Below are 13,464 nucleotides of genomic sequence, written 5' to 3' on the forward strand. Positions count from 1 at the left end.
CTGGCTCCGAATGCCCCCTTCCTCGGCGCGGCCGGGAGTGGCTGCCCGCCGAGTTCCCCAACCACCCCCACCTGGCTGGGAGGCGTGGGAGACAGCGCCGGACTCCGAAACCTCGGGTTCTAGCCGCGCGCCGCTCACAGGCTGTGTGACCTGAGGCCGGCGCTACCTCTCTGGTCCTTAACCCCTCCTCCGGATAGTTAAGGGTTGCAGTTCTAAGATGTTTCCCAGCCCTTCCAGCCCGCCGCGCGGCCGCGGGGTCAGTCCCCTTGCCCCGGCCTGCCCGACCTCGCCCCCCGGCGTGCCCCTCCGGCCCCGGCGCAGTGCGCCTTACCTGGGCTTGGAGGCAGAGAACCAGCAAGTGCAACAGCCTGTGGGAGACAAAAGCGGGCGGGGAGAGAGGGGCGCGGGGTGAGTGGCGGGCGGGCGGGCGGGCGCGCGGCCGGGGGCGCGGGGCGGCGGTACTCACAGGCAGCTCAGCGCCGAGCGGGGGCTGCCCATGGCGCGCGGCCGGGGAGCACGCACAGCCCCGGCGGGATCTCGCCGGCTCGCGGGAGGCAGCGGACCGACGAGCCGAGGGCGGCGGCGGCGGCGGAGCGGGGCTCGAGGGTGGCAGCCCGGGCGATCGGGACGCGGCTCCGCGGGACCCAGGGAATGTCGAGCTCGCCGCGCCGCGCCGAGTGCCTCTGCGCCGCAGCCGGAGCCGTTGGCCGCTGGCTGCTGAGGAGCCGGAGCGGGAGGGAGGGTAACGGGCCGGCAGGGGGGGTGGGTAAGTGGGAAGGGAGGGGGAGGGGTGGGGGCGGGGGGCGCCGCACCGGGCGCGAGGGGGGAGCGCGGGGCGGGCGGCCGGAGCCCGCAGCCCCCGGCTGGGAGCGGGGGCCCGGACGCAGCCCGGGGCGGGGGCGGGGCGGACCGGGGCGGGGCGGTCGGAGGGTCGGGGATTGGGGGTCTGGGTGAGGGGAGGGGTCTGGGGACCCGCTGCAAGGGGCGGGGGCGGCCCGTCTGGGCGCCTCTCCGCATCCCGGACTTGTCCCCTTGCGCGTTCTTGGGGTCCAGGCACGCGGGGATGGGGGCCCATCGGGCCGCCCACCCCGTGGAGTCCCGAGACCCTCTGCTGGGGCTTCCTGGACCCCCCGGGCGCCCGAGTGGGAAGGCGCCCGGTCTCCACCGTGGGACCCGGTCCGCTTAAGCCTCAAGCTAGACAGCGGTTCTCTGAGCCACCTACTGTGTGCTTTGTCTGTCTGGGGCTGCCGCCTGCAAGTAGCCTCTAACTCTGGGGTGAATGGTTGTGCGCTTTCCTCTGGCAGTGCGTGCCTGTGCGACCGGGAGCCGACAACCACTCCCATCTTTCTGCTGAGTACCCTGCCTTGCCGGTCTCTCCTGCATCGTTCAGTCACCAAGAAGGCCCTGAGATCGAGGAACATCTCCTTTCCTGCTTCCTGCTCTCATTATCACCATCACCCCTGCTCCTGTCCGCCCCCCGACCTCCCGCCCCCAACACGCTAGACTGAAGCCTGACCACACCACCCAAAAAGGAGAGAGCCCACCCATACGGAAAACCCCAGTCACTGCCACCACCATGCTCTCCCCAAAGCAGCAGGCAGTGGGCGCAAAATAACCTCAGCTGCTTTTCCTGGGAAAGAGACTTAGATCCAGGTTGCCTAGTCTTTTTCGCTCAGAGTCCCACTATTTGTGCAATGAACAGGTACTTACACACCTACTGTGTGGTAAACTTGGACTGGTGATTTGTCAACCCTGGGGGAGGGGAAAGTATCAAAGAAGGTAGTGAGTTGTCTAAGCCTTTCCCAGCCGCCCATTGCTTCCTCCAGGGGCTTCAGGAACCCGCGAGGCGTGGTGCTTCTTTGAGAGCAGCTTGGGTGGGCAGAGATGCCCTGAGACAGAAAATTCTGGGGAGCAGGTGGAGCCACTGATGCTTTGCCCAGCTGCTGCCCTTGCCCAAGACCTCCCCTGCCCTACTGCCAGCCCCCATGTCCTTGGGGATTGGGCTGGAGGGGCTGGGATGGCCTCAGGAAACCAAGAGACCAGAGGCAGCACAGCCAAGTTCTTCCCCTTTCTCTGTGGCCTGCCTTTCCCACTCCCAGCCATAGTGCTAATACTGAGCAAGGTCTAGATGGGGAAACAGAATCAGGAGACTTGTCCCAAGATCTCATCCCTCCCCAGAGAAGCAGACTCCCTGAGCTCACCTGTTACCCACTTGAGTCTGTTCCCTCAAGTGGCTCTTTCCCACCCAGACCTCCAGGCAAGGACCACATCTTACTAGCTCAGGAGAGCAGGGCAGGGTTCTGCAATTCTGTATTTAATGAATGAATAATGGGGAAACTGACTGAGCATTTAGACCTCAGTGCAGGCGGGGCCTTGCCTTCACCACCCTCCCAACAGATAAGAATCATAAGCACCACCATTTATTGAGCACTTGTATTTGCTAAAGGCTGTCTGCACCATCTCCTCTCAACCCCACTGGGAGGTGGGCACTGGGGGAAGACAAGTGAAGTGGGCTCCAGTACCCACTGCCTAGACCAGCATTTCTCCTTCATTTGAGCTCCTCTGTCTTAGAAGTTGTTGGGTGTCTACATCCCCAGGTACACTAATTCAAGCAGGCAAAATATTCACCATCTTAACCTCATGCCCTGCACATAGGAGGCCCTTGAATATGTTTATTATTTGTATGCATTAATAAATAAGTGGAGAGATGAGAGGCAGCAGATGAAAAGGGTCTTCTCACCAGGGACCAGCCCTCTGAAAACAGTCTGATGAGAACAGCAAGGAGCAGGACCCAAGCAGGGGTCAGGGCATCATCCAGCCCATCCTTAGCGTGTGTAGTCCTGGAGTCACAACCTGAGTCACTCTGGGCACCTGCCTTTCCCCAGAGTGGGGGGTGGAGACTATAGCACCTGGCTCAGACCAGAGTTCAACCCTGGTTTGGAGCCCCCAAAAGGTTCTGAAGATGCTGGGCTGAACCTCAATGATCTTAATCCACCCTCTTCACTCTCCCCCAGAGATGGGCCATCCCCGGCCTAAACGTGTGGACCATCAATCAGGGTTTGAGTCCCACACCCTAACCTCTACCCCGGGGGCCTATACAGACCAGAATTCCTCTACATTTTGAGAACTTCCCCCAACTGGGTCTTCGTCCATTTGAGGAGATTCTTCTTATATCCCCAAAAGTCCCTGTCCCTAGATGGGGGAGGGGGTGTCAATAGGGACACCCCCGCATCAGGCGCCGGGTACTGCGAGGACACACCCCCGTGAATGACAGATGTAAATACTCCATCGGGGCCCCAGCAGGCCGTTCTCTCCTCCCTTGCTCTTACTCGCCTCCCGGCCGGCTTGCTCCTTCCTTTATCTTATCAAAGCCCCGTAATTACAATTGCTATTTTGTTTCCTCGAATCTGCAATCAGAGCTCCCTGGCCCTGATGAGGGAGCGCCTGTCAACCTGATCGCTGAGTGACAGCCCGGCCACCTTTCCCGGCCGTCCCCACACTCCTCAAACACAAATACACACACACAGAGTCACTCGCCTCCTGCAAACACAAACACACACCTCTCGCCAACACAAATAGCCCCTCTCTGCAAATACACCGTTGCAAGGGCCCAAACACACACGCTCAGCCTCTTTCCAAACGCATCGGTCGCCCCCTCCCACTGCCCCTGGCCCACCCTGGGCCCCTCAAATCCACACCAACCGGCGGGGGCCGCCTGCGCTCCAACACGCGCAGCCTGCGCCAGGCGTTCAAAGCGCCGCAGACCCTCCGCCGACTGTTCAAATGTAAATCGCAGAGACTGTGTTAAGCACTTTAGGCCCCGTCTGGTCGTTCCCCTTCGCCCCCCAAATACAGTCTTGCCCCTCCTCCAGCAGTCTGCAAACCGCGGCGTAAGCCCTCAGGGCTCAGAGACCGAAATGAATGGGCAACGCTCCTACTGTGCGCTGAGAGGGCAGAAAGGGGGATCGAGGAGAGACGAGGGAGGGGAGGGAGAAAAAACAATTCCCGGCTCAGTCCGTGGGCGCCCTGTCGGGTCGAGAAACTCCAGGACAAGGCGGATGTGGATTGGGCCCCCACCGCGGGTAGGAGCGCGCTTGGCGCCGGCCAGGGCCGCGGGCAGACCCGCCAAGAAACTAGAAGGGCTCACAATGAGCGATCAGCGGCGTCGAGGAGGGTAAATATTGGGGCGGGGCTACTTGCGGGGGGTAGAAGTGTCGGCTGGGAAGGATTCCCCAACTTTTCCCTACACTCAGCCAGACTACCGTGCCTTCAACCGAACACGTGCCGAGGACTTTGGAGGCGATAGACGAGAGGAGGAAGGGAAGGGTTCTAACAGGAACCCTTCCAGTGAATGAATGAACGAACCAACGAATGAAGTCTGCCTTAGTCGCGCAGACCGCTGGCGGGGCATGTAGGCCCCTGCACCGCGGCGCCGGCCTTGAGCCGCTACAGAGGCGGCGTGGGAAGCTGCACAGCCACAAGCGGTTTCAACCTCGCCCACCAGAGGGCGCCAACTCCACCTTCGCCTCTGTCTCCTGACCCCTTGCCTGCGGTTGGTAAATGGTCCCATCCTGGCTGCCCTCTCCATCCCAGTGTTCTTGGTGGAAGCACTTCAGGAAAGTCCTGCAGCAAAGAGAGAGGCCTGCGACCCTGATCACTGCGACGCAGAGAGGGATCATCTTCTTTTATCCTCAACTAGGAAAAGGGGAGGTTAAACCCTGGACCTGTTTGCTCCTCACCATAGGGAGAAGGGCACCTCCTTCGGAGATGTGTTGAAAAGGGAGTGCTTTTCTGTGTTGTGGAAACACTCTTTCCAAACACCTGCTCCAATGCCAACCTCTTCTGGTTATCCAGGGACCCCTCCCACTTGTTCACTCATTTGCCCAGAAGCCAATGTGGGAGGGAGTGGGCCTGGCCCCACCAGGCACTCTTCTGTGTCCCTCCTCAGCATGTCTGGCCCCAGGCTGTCTCAGGAGGTAACCTTTTGTTTGTTTGTTTGTAGGGCACTGAGACCCCCTGCCCCATCAACACAGCTGCTGAACTACTGACCTCAGACTTGGTCATATACACACTCATGCTCACACTAGGTACATCCCTTTCTCTTCCTGGTACAGCAGCAGCCAATCCCCAGAACCACCTGATTTCAGGCACCAGAGAACGGTCCACCCCCCACCCCCAGACCAGGTGGAGGGCTAGGGGGCTGGAACCCTTTAGCCCAGGAGGCTGAATCCCAGGGGCTCCTCTCTGCCCCCATATGCCAGGCCACCCGGATTCTGGTTTCCCTGTCACCCAATCTGGCCAGCCCCCTCCATCTGGCCCCTGGAATCAGGTTTCTAAGGGTCCAGGCTGGCTCAGAGATGGCCTGCATGACTGGTAGGAGGAGCAAAGATTGGCCTCTACCTTACCCCTCACAGGTCCTCTTGGGGCCTGAGCCCCCTTCATGGGGCCAGGGATGCACATTCCTCAGGCTGCTTAAGCCCCCTTATCTGCCCCCCTGCCCATCAGCCTGAGTGGTGACAGAGGCCCAGACCCCTTGTTTAGATGCTGATAACCTCCTGGGATGGCCCTCCCCCACCAAGGGACTGGGAAGGGGCTTGGTGTTGGGAGGTCCTCATCTAGGAAGGCAGCTGGGGCCCAGAGCTGGGCCAGTCACAGCGCTCTGGGAGTAGCAGGATCCCACATTTCCTCACCCTTCCCCAGGTCCAGGGCCACCCTCTGTGCTGCCACAGTGCCACCTGGTGGTCCCCAGGGGAATGCCACCCCAGGAGGGAAAGAAGCCACACAAATGAGTTGCAAAAAAACCCTCATCCACATTTTATTTCAACCTTTATCCAAAAATGTAAAAAACATTAAAAATGTGTAGTCCTGAGCTTCAGATGCTGACCTCCAACCTCATAGGCAAGTGGGGAGAGAAGGTCAGGACAGAAGTTCAGAGTTCCTCCCACTCCTGGAGAAAAGGGAAGCTTGGGGTGAGGTACAGGATTAGAACACCAGGGTCCTTTGGAGAATGGGACCCCCGTTCTCCTTGCACCAGACCAAGACCCCCCACCCCCACCCCCGCCCCAACCCTCTTCAGTGGAGAAGATACAAAGTTCTTGAAACTTGTCCAGGAACCTGGTGTATGTGGCAGGCAGCTAGCTGACCTGAAGAGAGCAAATCACGGGTCAGCATCGAGGTCCAAACATGTTCCTTGTGTCCCCTCCCAGGTCCCTCCAACTCACCAGGGAGGGTTAGAGCCTGCGCCCCAGCTTCTTGGCAGGAAGGACAGGACACAACTCAGCTTCCTCCTCCTCACTCCCGTCTTCTTCGCTCTCTTCCTCAGAAAGATCATTGCTTATAGTAACTGGTACACAAGCAGTCAAGGGAGGAAGAGGAGTTAAAGCCACACCCCCTTCATACTTCATACATACTTCATACATGTCATTTATTAATGCCCTGTGGCTCTAGGCTTGCAGGGACTCTGACCTCCCAAAGCTTATGGCCTAGGTGGGAAAAACTTCATATACTAAACTAGATAACAAAGAGTCAAAGGGCTTCCCTGGTGGCTCAGTCAGTAAAGAGTCTGTCTGCAATGCTGGAGACCTGGGTTTGATCCCTGGGTTGGGAAGATCCCCTGGAAAAGGAAATGGCAACCCACTCCAGTATTCCTGCCTGAAGAATTCCTTGGACAGAGGAGTCTGGTGGGCTACAGTCCGTGGGGTCACAAAGAGTCGGACAGGACTGAGTGACTTTCACTTTCACTTTCAAAGGAGTCCACACTAGTCGAGCTGGATAAGCTGGGGTAGGTTCCGTGAAGAACAGCTAGAGTAGTAAAGTGGAGGGCACTGCATCCAGGGTCTGTATGGGAACTGCACTGGGAGATATGGCTGGGGTGGGGTAGGAGTCCAGATGGAGAGTCTACTGGAAGCAAAGGAGAAAATTCTCACCAATCTGGTGCCGCCCAGTGATGCGCACAGGGCCAGAACCTGACTTCAGGCGGAAGGTTACAGGTGGCTGGAGCTGGAAGTCATCCAAACTGAGCTGGGAGGAAGACAAGGATGAAAGCCTAGCCCACTCCCAGTCCACCCCACCTTGCGAGAAGTCCTGAAGTCCTCAATTCCTACTTCCCAGCCTCCCAAGGTATGGCCAGGGAACTCACCATGGGTTGGCAGGACAACTTGAGGTTGGCCACAGGGACTGCGATCTCCTGGTGGTCATGGTTCCGTGCCACGACTTCTACCACATTACACTCATCTTTGGCCCCCTCGGTGAGGCAGAGCTGGGAAGGTACACAGGGCCTCGGAGTCTCGCCCAGTAAGGGTGGACACCGCAAGTGGAAGCATCTGCCCTACAACCTGCCCAGCCTCCGAGGTCCCTGGATCGCCTGGCCAGGGGAGCCCCCATGTGGGGATTAAGCAGAGTAGATGACTCCCAGTAGAGCGGCGAAGGAGGATACACAGGCACTCCCCCTACCCCGCCCCTTACCATGGTCAAAGCCAGCACATGCTCCGCGTCATCCTCTTCTTCTACCTTGAAGGTGAAAGAGCGAGTGTGGCCTGAGAGCTCACAGCCTGGAAGAGGTTAACTGTGAATGTGCGTCAGTGTTGGGGGTGGGGGTGGGGGGCGGTGCATTTCACCAAATCCCGTTCACCTGCAGCCATGGACTAACGGGCCATTCACACGCCCACGTGTCAGGAACAACTGGAGCGGTTGGCCCGGGCCCACCCCGTACAACTAGGGCAGAGGCCTGGCTTTCCTCTCCGGCTCCGGCTGCCGCGTACGAGGCCCTCCTCCGCCCCCACCCACGTCGTGCACATGTCTGCATTCCCGTTCCTCAGCCCTGCTTCTGCCCCAGCACCACCCTCAGCCTCTCCTTTCTTCAATACCGAAAAAGAAACTGTCCATGGTGACCGGGGCCGGGACTTGCAGACTGCCTACCCCCCCAGCTCGGACTCGGCTCTCCTGATCCAAAAACGTCAAGGCGGCCGCTGCGCCAGCTGCCATGCTGCTAGGACCTTCTGCGGCTCCGCCTCCGACACGTACAAAGCCTGAGACTCGCAGCGGCTCCGGCCCCGCCTATTAAAGGAGACGCTGGCGAGGCACCCTGGGTCCAGGGCTTAATTGCCTTATCTCCTTCAATTCAGTTCAGTCGTGTCCGACTCTTCGCGTCCCCATGGACTGCAGCAAGCCAGGCTTCCCTGTCCATCACCAACTCCCGGAGCCTACTCAAACTCCTCTCCATCGCGTCGGTGATGCCATCCAACCATCTCAAGCAGTCTCGCATTATGTCGCGTCTGCTTTGCACATCTTTGCAGAGTGCAAAGCATCAGCTTGGCGTTAATGTTAACGTCTTTGCTCACTTCAAGAACCAAGACTTTCTGAGGGTGGCTCCTGCCTCCATTTCCTCTAGTTCTGTACTCCACGTGATCCTCTCACCCACCCCAGGTTAAGCTTTCATTAAATACATGAAAATGCAACCTTCCCAATTCTCCCAGCAAAGACGAGATAATGTGCATCGTTTTTCTTAAAAAAGCGAATACACTCAGATATACCGTCCCTCCAAAGGAACGGAGCATGAAGACTTTGAGCTCCTGTTACTTAGTACCCAAACCACTCTGTCCACTCCCGGATATGCTTCTGCTCTAATGACCCGGCGGCTCACTATCCACATGGTTGTATACCTACACTGAACTTCAGATGATGGCACTTGCTAGCAGAGGAGACAGCTATAGTGTGGAGCTAATTTGCTGCTCCTGTCAAGAGACAGGCTAGTCCAGCCTAACACCGACGCCTTAGAGTCCCGTCTCATAATCCACGATCTGCCTTCAAATTTCACCTTTTGACCAAAGAATAAGGCAATTTTCCTTATTCTATTAGGTGGCATGAACTCACTCCAACTAGCTGCCTTCATTTACCCCCAGGTTATAACTATGTCAAGGTGTCCTGGCCAAAACGAGTCTATTTTTATCTTGTCTTGCCTTGAGGAAAATATGGAAGGCAATCATTTACTAGAGATAGAAGTGGGAGAAAACTGCCTTTAAGACCCAGTCCCTAAGTTCAAACAACTTTGGAGAGGAGGAATACTTGCTTGGGAATGCAAGAGTGGGAGAAAAAAGGCAGGAGGCAGAAACAAGGAGGAGGTTTACACAGTACACAACCACACACATTCACTTCAAGTTTTATTTTGCCTCTTGTATGGTCTTCAGATAGTTTTACAGTTCGTTTTCTACAGGAACTGAGCTGTGATCTAAACAATCAATGAAATATCACCCCAACCATAATAAATAGCCATAACCATTAGAAGATAGACAGCACAGCATTTTATGATCCTAGAGGCCTGGACTTCTGTTTCATAGTTAGCTCTGTGACCAGAACACCAGCCAAACTGATTATTAAAAGCAAAGATAAAGCTGCAAGCAAACTTGCTGAAAATCCTGATTCCACTGGAGGATGACCATGGAATCCACCAGATAAAATGCTAGAACTGTCCACTAGCGTACAAAATGCACTTAAAAGAGAAAAACCAAGTGACATTAAGCTAGTAGAGACCCTCCCTTCATCTCAGCCTCTGAAAATGCAAACTTGGTTCCAGTTGCACAACGCACCTTCCATATCCCGCTGCCAGCTGCAGGCTTCTAACCCCGAATGTAATCCTCCCTCATTCGTCTCACCTGTTCAGTGCACACTCACAGGCTTTGGTTCAAAGTCAGGAGGTACAATCCCTTAAAAGACTTTTTTCAAAGCCCACACTGATGGAAATCTATGAAAGAAAACGTTTTAAATTTTCTTCTTGACCTTCTTCCCTCTTAGCCCAAACTTAAACTGCTGATACAAAACTGCTGGGAAGCAAGGTAACAAAACAGTTACAGAGAAGCCAGCAAGCCATGATAAAAAAGAAAATGAATCCTGCAGAGCAAAATTCAATGCCAAGAGCATTTGCTCAGAACCCTTAAAACACCAAATCTAAATTAAAATACTTGAAGCTTTCAGAACCTGTGGTTAAAGGAAAGAGAAAAGGGTAACCATAAGTCACTGGTTAAAGTGTACTCATTCTTTTAAAAATTAGATACAAACATGCAAGAACTAAAGACTGATTTAATAAAACCAGTAGTAACGTCTTGAAATTAAAGGACAACTGACCTGTGGGCAAATGGGATCAATCAGTCCCCAAACCCTAGTTGCCAGATGTCAAAATTAACATTTCACATGCTGACCTGCACTGAGGTTAATTTCCAGAAATGACTGCACTTTGCAACAGACTGTGAATCCTATGAAGTTAGGCTCTTGTACCCAAAGTGGTCATGTCATGGCCTAGCTCTAGGTGGGAGGCACTTTGAAAATAATAACTTCTTTTGAAAACAAAACCAAACCAAAGACAAAAGTAAAGAAAACCCACTGATTTACATTAATTATTCACAGTGCCATCCTGAACCGCACCCTTTCATTTTCAAAGGAAAATTACAAAAACAAAGGATAGTCAGGTTACAGCTAGTTTATATACAAAATTTTTTTTTACAAGTTTGTCATTTTTAGGCTTTTGCCACAAACAACTGCACATTTGTCCCTACAAATCACAACTTGCCTGAACCAATGGTCACTAGGAGACAACTGGCCAAAGCTTTACAAAAAGCAGAAAAACCGCCCAAACTGAAATCCTTTCCTCAGCTTAAACTACTGCCATAACCATCCACTTGGACTCTCCACCCTGAGGCCTCTGAACCCAAATCCTTCTCATCTTTGCCACGTCTCTAAAGCATGAGATGCATTTCAGTCAATAAGCCAAGGAGGATGACAATGATTGATTGCTCTTAGGTGAGAAATGCGACCACACTGGATGCAGAAAACAGTGCTGACTACATTTATTGAAGACCCCTCCCTGTAAGCCCGTGTAAGAGGTCCTGGCACCGAACACAAAACCCAACAAGGAGGCCCAAATCTCTTTCCTACAGGATTCGCAGCAGTATCATCTTCTTCCAACCAGTGAGTAAGTAGTCTCTAAGTATGAGTGAGTGAGTTTTACACAGTCCTGTTTCCAATCTGAATTGGCTGATTCATTGCCGCTCCAGAGGCTGAGCTGGATGAAGACCCCAACCACCACCCACCAGGTGAAGTTAAGACTTTTCGACAGTTCTTAGTGCCGACAAATGTCACAGGCTCCGACCAAGAATAACCACATCCTTTGGAAATCCTTCCATTTTTGCAATTTCAAAACAGCCCAACTTGCTGTAAAATTCCAAAATTCTTTTATCATCAGGTCTCACTTCACAAAAAGCCCCTCGGGACCCTAGGGGAAAAAACCAAAACATTCACAATATAAATGTTACTGAATTAGTAGAATTATGACCTTGTGATTAATTTTTATATATTTCAAATAGATCATAGTAGGAGATTATTTATACCAGTCCCTAAATCTCACATAATTTTTACAATTTATATAAAGTCAATGGATATTAAAATTCATCAATATTGCAATGATAACTATCTTAAAGTAATGGGTATGTTAACTGGCTTGAATATGGTGATTTCACAATGTATTTCAAGGCATCAAATTGTACACTTTAAATACAGATAATCCTTGTCAAATATACGTCAAAAAAATTTTTTTTTGAACAGCAAGTAAAACTCTTCCTCAGAAAGAGTATATTTTAGCAAAGAAGTTGTCCAAAACCCTAAGTGTCTACAGCCATACCACCCTGAACTTGCCCAATCCTGTCTTAGAAGCTAAGTAGGGTTGGGCCTGGCACCAGCCTTGGATGGAACAAACCTCAAGGCAAACAGTAGGTTTGCTGAACGTATAATTATAATATGTATAGATGAATATATAATTATACATACACACACATACAAAGTACCTTTGAAGGACCCACAGAGCAGAGCCTACTCCAACCTATGTCACAAGTCAACACAACCAGAATGTGTTTTTATATTAAGACACACCTCACACCTGTACCATTCAGTTCCAAGCACAACACTTCTGAGAATTATACTTTCCTCAGAGTTGTTTCAATTATCCCACAAAGGGGACACCATTGAATCAAATGATACAAAGATGCAACAAAGTGCATTCTCATTCATTAACAATTCTCTAATTAGTGCTCAGCTTCTGTATGTTCATTTTTGTCTTGCCCAAAGGCTAAGAAGTTTTTAAAGGTTGTTGTTGGATTCGATGGACATCAATTTGACCAAGCCCCAAGAGTTGGTAATGGACAGGGAAGCCTGGCGTGCTGCAGTCCATGGGGTTGCAAAGAGCTGGACAAAGTGGACTGAACTGAATGTATGGCAAAGTATTTTTGAAGATTTAAGAAACAAACTCAAAGAAGACAAAGTATCAGCGATTCTGCATTCCTAAATGAAGTCTTCCCAAGGTTCATTTAATTTTCAACTATCATTTATAAATCTCCTGGCAAAATAAACATAAATTCATGTGTTCACTTCTCATTTAATTGGGGCTTAATACAAGCATTCATAGTATAAAAGAGCAGCATTTTTCAATGGTTAATACACATGCATTTCTTGCAGCACTAATTCAGAAGCAAAACCGTTCAGCGGTGGAGAAAGGAGTGTAAATTTACTTCTTTTTTTATCCTAAAATAAGAGTCCTGCCCTCACCTAGCCCAAATACCAGCAACTCCACAATATCTACTCACCATTGGCTTTCAGTGAAGAGAGAAGGCAAGCCATCATGCTTTTGGCTACACTTGGATCAGTTACTTTTTTGTGAATATCCATCTTTATCAGAGAAGGGAAATTGGCAAGGAAAGTTTCTGGCAGTACTTCCTGCTCTTCATGGAAACTCAACATTATTTTCTGTAAAAATTAGGATGAATCTCTTGACTTTCAGTAGCTACTTATTATGAATCTACATATCCCAACTACAGAACTTAGAAACAGGAAAAGGAAAGCAGTATTCAATAATAACTCTTCTGGTAATGGGAAAATTACCACATGCAAAATCAATTAGCTTATAATTCTGGCTGACATGTTTTCATTTTTTTTAAGTTTGTTTAAACGTAATGTAGTATATTGGATTGGATCCTGAACAGATTAAGGACATTAATGGAAAAACTGTAAGTAAGGTGAAGAGTTTACAATAATGCACCAAAGTTGGTTTCTTAGACAAGGACAAATGTAGAAAGTGGGTGAAGGGTATATCTAAACTCTATTATCTTTGTAACTTCTGTACATCTAAAATTATTCAAAATAAAAACTAAATAATTCAAAATAAAACAATGTTTTTAAAGTTTGTACTGCTTGCACAAAAATGTGAATGTACTTAACACGACCGAACTATACCCTGCTGCTGCTGCTGCTAAGTCACTTCAGTCGTGTCCGACTCTGCGCGACCCCATAGACGGCAGCCCACCAGGCTCCCCGTCCCTGGGATTCTCCAGGCAAGAACGCTGGAGTGGGTTGCTATTTCCTTCTCCAATGCATGAAAGTGAAAAGTGAAAGTGAAGTCGCTCAGTCGTGTCTGACTCTTCATGA

At 51.8% G+C, this 13,464-nt stretch overlaps 3 protein-coding genes across 4 annotated transcripts in view; 1 reads left to right on the forward strand and 2 right to left on the reverse strand.

The window, feature by feature from the left end:
• Window positions 1-10: 10 nt before the first annotated feature.
• LOC133239087 (circumsporozoite protein-like) lies at window positions 11-1,729 on the forward strand. The gene is made up of 3 exons (XM_061402640.1): window positions 11-145; window positions 238-742; window positions 1,305-1,729. Exons 1-3 carry the CDS (start codon window positions 11-13, stop codon window positions 1,352-1,354), a joined length of 690 nt encoding a protein of 229 aa, XP_061258624.1. The 3' UTR covers window positions 1,355-1,729.
• Window positions 1,730-5,790: 4,061 nt separating this feature from the next.
• On the reverse strand, window positions 5,791-8,027 carry NPM3 (nucleophosmin/nucleoplasmin 3). 2 transcript variants are annotated; one of them, XM_061403235.1, is made up of 6 exons: window positions 7,866-8,027; window positions 7,465-7,550; window positions 7,139-7,258; window positions 6,927-7,020; window positions 6,222-6,343; window positions 5,791-6,143 (listed from the first exon to the last, which is right to left on the reverse strand). In XM_061403235.1, the coding sequence occupies exons 1-5, from the start codon at window positions 7,981-7,983 to the stop codon at window positions 6,231-6,233; spliced, it is 531 nt and encodes a 176-aa protein (XP_061259219.1). In that variant the 5' UTR covers window positions 7,984-8,027; the 3' UTR covers window positions 5,791-6,143; window positions 6,222-6,230. The 2 variants fall into 2 exon arrangements, with proteins under 2 accessions (XP_061259219.1, XP_061259220.1); XM_061403236.1 differs by having other exon boundaries at window positions 7,465-7,509; window positions 7,918-8,016.
• Window positions 8,028-9,145: 1,118 nt separating this feature from the next.
• The window catches only part of OGA (O-GlcNAcase), a 28,886-nt gene continuing 24,567 nt past the window's right edge, over window positions 9,146-13,464 (reverse strand). Inside the window, exons 15-16 of the mRNA XM_061403211.1 lie at window positions 12,627-12,786; window positions 9,146-11,263 (exon numbers count right to left, since the gene is read on the reverse strand). Of these exons, the coding sequence (XP_061259195.1) occupies window positions 11,127-11,263; window positions 12,627-12,786 (297 nt within the window). The 3' untranslated portion in view covers window positions 9,146-11,126. The remainder of the gene's footprint in view (window positions 11,264-12,626; window positions 12,787-13,464) is intronic.

The sequence above is a fragment of the Bos javanicus genome, chromosome 26 (assembly GCF_032452875.1).
Source record: "Bos javanicus breed banteng chromosome 26, ARS-OSU_banteng_1.0, whole genome shotgun sequence".
Lineage (NCBI taxonomy): Eukaryota > Metazoa > Chordata > Mammalia > Artiodactyla > Bovidae > Bos > Bos javanicus.

Bases quoted from the DNA above. Each gene is read 5' to 3' on its own strand.
- LOC133239087 (XM_061402640.1), top strand. From the start codon at position 11: ATGCCCCCTTCCTCGGCGCGGCCGGGAGTGGCTGCCCGCCGAGTTCCC. The intron at 146-237 runs GTGACCTGAGGC...CAGCCCTTCCAG, and splicing joins GCGCGCCGCTCACAGGCTGT to CCCGCCGCGCGGCCGCGGGG. The intron at 743-1,304 runs GTAACGGGCCGG...TTCCTCTGGCAG, and splicing joins GAGCCGGAGCGGGAGGGAGG to TGCGTGCCTGTGCGACCGGG.
- NPM3 (XM_061403235.1), bottom strand. From the start codon at position 7,983: ATGGCAGCTGGCGCAGCGGCCGCCTTGACGTTTTTGGATCAGGAGAGC. The intron at 7,021-7,138 runs GTGAGTTCCCTG...TCTTCCTCCCAG, and splicing joins AGTTGTCCTGCCAACCCATG to CTCAGTTTGGATGACTTCCA. The intron at 6,344-6,926 runs GTGAGAATTTTC...CTTGTGTACCAG, and splicing joins CACTGGGCGGCACCAGATTG to TTACTATAAGCAATGATCTT.